The sequence below is a fragment of the Lipotes vexillifer genome, unplaced genomic scaffold (assembly GCF_000442215.2).
Source record: "Lipotes vexillifer unplaced genomic scaffold, Lipotes_vexillifer_v1.1 scaffold1318, whole genome shotgun sequence".
NCBI classification, from domain to species: domain Eukaryota; kingdom Metazoa; phylum Chordata; class Mammalia; order Artiodactyla; family Lipotidae; genus Lipotes; species Lipotes vexillifer.
In genome coordinates, this window is record NW_006772582.1 from 762,945 (window position 1) to 767,679 (window position 4,735).

The 4,735-nt window shown below is 44.7% G+C and overlaps 1 protein-coding gene across 2 annotated transcripts in view; it reads left to right on the forward strand.

Annotated features, from left to right (window-relative positions):
* The first annotated feature begins 2,250 nt into the window (after window positions 1-2,250).
* Window positions 2,251-4,735, forward strand: part of GTF2E2 (general transcription factor IIE subunit 2) — a 68,892-nt gene continuing 66,407 nt past the window's right edge. Inside the window, exon 1 of one of the 2 annotated variants that reach the window (XM_007447625.1) lies at window positions 2,251-2,572. Coding sequence is in view for 1 of the 2 variants with exons in the window: in XM_007447624.1 (XP_007447686.1) it covers window positions 3,279-3,319 (41 nt within the window). In the remaining variant the exon portion in view is untranslated. Of the gene's footprint in view, window positions 2,573-3,278; window positions 3,320-4,735 lie in introns of those variants that run through there. The other variant, XM_007447624.1, reaches the window with a different exon arrangement.

Here is a 4,735-nt window from a genome sequence, read left to right on the forward strand (position 1 = left end):
GTGCAATGACCTAGTCACAGGCAACAGGACGTATAAAGAGGACTGATGCCACTGCTTGATGACACTGATCATTTATATATTTTAATGGTTTGCCGGGGTGTGTAGGGGAGGGTGTCAAGTTGGGCAATGATAATAATAGCTAATATCTGGGTAAAGGTGGGGGCAGTTGACATTTGAGGGTTTGGATTATAAATAACATATTCTAATACTGGCATTAGAAGGCTTAACTGTGTCCTATAGCTGTTCCAACTGGCTGAAATGAGACAGAACATTGAAATAAAGGAATACTTGTGAGCATTTTGTCCAAGTAATTAAACAAGGAGGCCATAGACTAAGGTGGCTCCAGAGCGTTGGTAAGTCTACACGTGAAACCACAACCTAAGTTGGAGTCACTGGAATCCAAGAAAACGAAATTTAAGAACAACTAATCACAAACAGCCAACCAGGATTTCCGACTAAGGCAACTGCTTAAGAGCTGTAGCCAACCAATACTTTCCTTTATCTGCTTCCTCCTCTTCTCTGTAAAAACCTTTCCCCTAGCTGCTGTCAGTGGAGTGTTCCTAACCATTTTTGGTTTGTTTGTGGCTGATCTGAATTGCTATTTGCTTAAACGCTTCAAAATTTTAATGTACCTTAGTTTATCTTTTAACAGTTCATTGTGTGCTCTCTGTGTGGTAGATCTACATCTGTAAAAGCATGAGTCGCTAATTGTTAAACTCTGAAGTTTCAAGTGACTAGGTAACGAGCATGTGTGGAAGTTTTGTTAAACACAGTGGAAATAAATGAAGACTACTCACATGAGAACAGAGACTGCATCCCTTGCTGTGTAGCAAGAGATCAGCCACCATCTCTTGCATTTGGCAGAGAGTCAAAGGCAATCACAGAGAGGGGAAGTGTTATAGTGCAAAAAAAGGGGGAATGCTTCTGGTATGTTCTGATTAAAGTTTGTTGGCTGGGGAATCTGGGGGAGGGGTGTCTGAAATAGGGAAGTTGGCAGCCTTTGAGTAAATCCTGACCATTCTGAGCTAATCGCTGCAAAGGTTGTGGCTTGGTTTTTTAAGTGGGCCAGAGTTTTATTATCATATATGGTCTAGCCATTGTCCATTTGTATATAAAGTCTCTCATTCATTAATAAGGAAGCTAACAGAATGGTAGAACTGATTCCACAAGGATATGGTAAATTGGGATTTATAAAATCATTGGGGAAAGGATGAGATAAAAATAAATTGATACAAAACTGGCTCATGTTTCTCAGGACAATGCAATTTTAAGCTTTGGGATTTTTTTTTTTTTTTTTTTTTGCAGTGGACGTCTGCTTCTCCTCATTACACCTCATCAGTTTTTTACCAGTTAATCTGACTCTCCTGGGTTATAAAACCTCTGAGTCCTCATAAACTGTTATCCAAATGAAGCTACCTTTCCTCAGGGTGTCAGATGAACATCAAGTGAGTTTATTACAAAATCCTGTAGAAAGAAATCAATTTTAAAAAGACAATCGTCTTTTGGCTTTATTTCCAAATTTTGAATATTTACGTATTATCTCATACAATCTTCACAACAGTCCAATGAAAGTAACGTTTTGTGGTAGTACAATTATTATTCCCATTTCCCAGACGTGAAAACCGAAACGCAGGTTAAGTAACTTGAGTAACCAGCACTAATGACAGCTGTAGAATACTTGAGCACTGGCTATGCGCAGCTTCAAGCTGGAGTGAGGAAAGGCCAGCCACACGAAATTTGACACGCTCCAATACGTTGCAGGTCGTGGGCAAGGCCAATGATCTTTTCCATCGCCTTATTTCTACCCCTTATGCATCTTCTGAATCCGAAATCCTTTTCCAAGAGAGTTTACAGGGGGGGCGGTTTGGGAGTTCAGAAACTGAACTTCACGTCAGGATTTGTCTTTGCTAGCTGTGCTGTCCCGAGCAAGTTATTTAGTTTCACTGGGCCTCTTGTTTCCTCAGTTGAAAAAGAGAGAGCTGGAACAATGTTCTTCGAAGTTTAGGTGATGGTGACTGACATTTGATGTAAAGTCACAGAACATCTGATAGACAGTAACTTGAAAAATCTCGTCGCCATTTGGGTTAAACAGATCCCAGAGCACGCTGCAGGAGGATTTAGTAGCTTTACAGTTCTATTTCTGTGAAGGAAAGATTTCTTCCCTCTCAGCTGCGGCTACTTAACTCCCATTTAAGCCCCGCTCCCAACCACCCTCCCGTTGTCATGGAGACCAGGGACGCCCCAGCTCTGGATTCCCCTCCCCGGGCGGGGTACGTGAAGACGCATGCGCGTTCTCGGCGGCCGAGGGCCCGCAGTGGCTGCCGGGACTGAGCTCCGAACCCGCGGATCAGGAAGTGGCCGGCGGAGTCCGGGGCCGAGTCGCCGCCTGAGCCGCCGCCGCCGCCGCCAGTGCGGAGACCCAGACCTGGCGGGGTAGCGCTGGGCGTGCGTGCGGGCGAGCGGGGGCGTTGACGACGAGAAGGAAGCGGCGGCCACGCGCGCGTGTACGGCTGTCGAGGAGGAGGCTCTGGGAGGCGGCGGCCGGGCTCGTGGGGCGGCCCTCCTGGCTCAGGTAGGGGCTGCAGCAGCGGGGTGAGGGGCGCGGAGCCCCGGCCTGTTGTTCCTCCGGGCCGGCTCCGCCCGGGGGCGAGCGGGCCTCCCACCCCGCGGGAGGCTGGGGCCGCCGTTCCCGGCGCGAAACGCTGAAACCTGCTAACAGCTTCTCGGGAGCATTGTCATTTAGGCCGGAGGTTCATTGAGCAAAGTTTTGGGAGGGGAAATTCACATGGGAGAGCTGATTGTGCCTCTTCCTGGCCCCCCCAGCTTGCATTAGCAGCTGCCATAGGAACCAGGTGTGTGGAGTTTGGGGAAACGGTGCCCAGCCACTTAAAGGCTGGGATGTAGGTGCTCCTTCCTGGACTGTTGTTTTCAGCTGCCTTTTGGAGACCTACTTTGGAATGATACCTAAGCTTGAGTTATAATGGTTGTTTCCTGCAAAGCCTAAAGACATTTCCCGAAACAAATAGCTGCGGTAACCATTTTTCCGTCCACCTCTACGTTTCTGTCATTTAAGAGGTGAGCAAGTGTCTATTCTCAGCTTGCCGGCTATTCATAGCAGTGTTGGCACCTGCGAGGAGCAGGTGGGAAAGAAGTGAGAGAGGAAAGAGCAGAAAGGTTGAAAGAAGTCAAATGATAAAGTGGAAAGAATGTGGACTTTGGAGCCAAAAGATTTTCATTTAATTTTTGGCTTCTTATTGGGGAAACAGATGGGCAGGACGATGTCAGATGGGCAGGACGATGTGTCCTGTCTACGGCACAGGTCAGTACACGTAAAACTCTACAGATACTGCGTAGTCTTGTGAGGAAAAGTTAGGCGGAGCATGTGATGGTGAAAGACCTTAAACCTGTTATACGTGCCATTGAACTTGACCCATAACCACACAGGTCGCCTTTGCTTGGGAGGCCTTTACCAGTATTTCAGGTCTGGAGTGAGGGGCACCTGATTTAGGAGTCAGGATATTCGTGTCCTGGCTCAGGTACTTTCAGCTGTGTGACCTTAACGATGCCTCTTCACTTCAGATTTCACGTATTAAAATAGAAATAACGCGAAGTACCAGTTACCTCGTAGAGTTGTGAGGATCAAATGCTATAAACATCAGGTCTTTGTAAACTGTAAGGCTTTTGTTTAAATCTGTGTTAAAATCATGGTTATACAGCGGGGGTTAGTTATCTGTCTTTACAAGGTGAAATAAACAGATAATAGATGTTTCCTGTTTTAGGCTTGTTGCCCTCGCCTTATCACTGGGGAATTCTCCTTTCTTCTTCTGACACTTTTCCTCCCCAGGACTGCCTCCTGCCTTCCTCACCCCAGTGTAATCATTTGGTTACTTCTTTTCAGATCCAACTCGAAATAATAGTCCTGAAATAACATATATTTGTATAGCTTTACTATTTAGAAAATCATTTTCACAAACATTTTCTCGGTTTATTCTTACAGTTGGGCTAGATGTAGACAGCATTGGTAGTACCCTTATTTTACTTACGATAAAATTGGATTTAGGGAGGTCTAGTGGATTGCCCAGGTCATGTTGCTATTAGGGATTAGAACTGAGGGAAGAAGGCAGGTCTTAGATTCGAGGTCCCGTGCCGGTGATTCTTCTTTCGTTCCTTAGCTGAAGTTTACTCTGATTATTTCTTATCAATGCTTTCATATATGTATATATTTTAAATTTTATTGAAGCATAGTTGGCTTACGATGTTGTGTTTAATTTCTGCTGTACGGCAGAGTGACTCAGTTATATATATATATATTCTTTTCCATTATGGTTTATCTCAGGATAGTGAATATTGTTCCTTGTACTATACAGTGGGACCTTGTTGTTTATGCGTCCTACATATAATAGTTTGCATCTGCTAACCCAAACTCCCAGTCCTTCCCCCCCCACCCCCCCACCCCCACTTGGCAACCACAAGTCTATTCTCTATATTTGTGAGTCTGTTTTTGTTTTGTAGATATGTTCATTTGTGTCATATTTTAGATGCCGCATACAAGTGATAGCATATGGTATTGGTGTTTTTCTGACTTCGCTTAGTATGATAATCTCTAGGTCCATCCGTGTTGCTGCAAATGGCATTATTTCATTCTTTTTAATGGCTGAGTAATTATTCAATGCTTATCTTTTTAACTTTCAGTATGCTAAGTCACGTTTTATTTATTAATTGCTTTTTTTCCCCC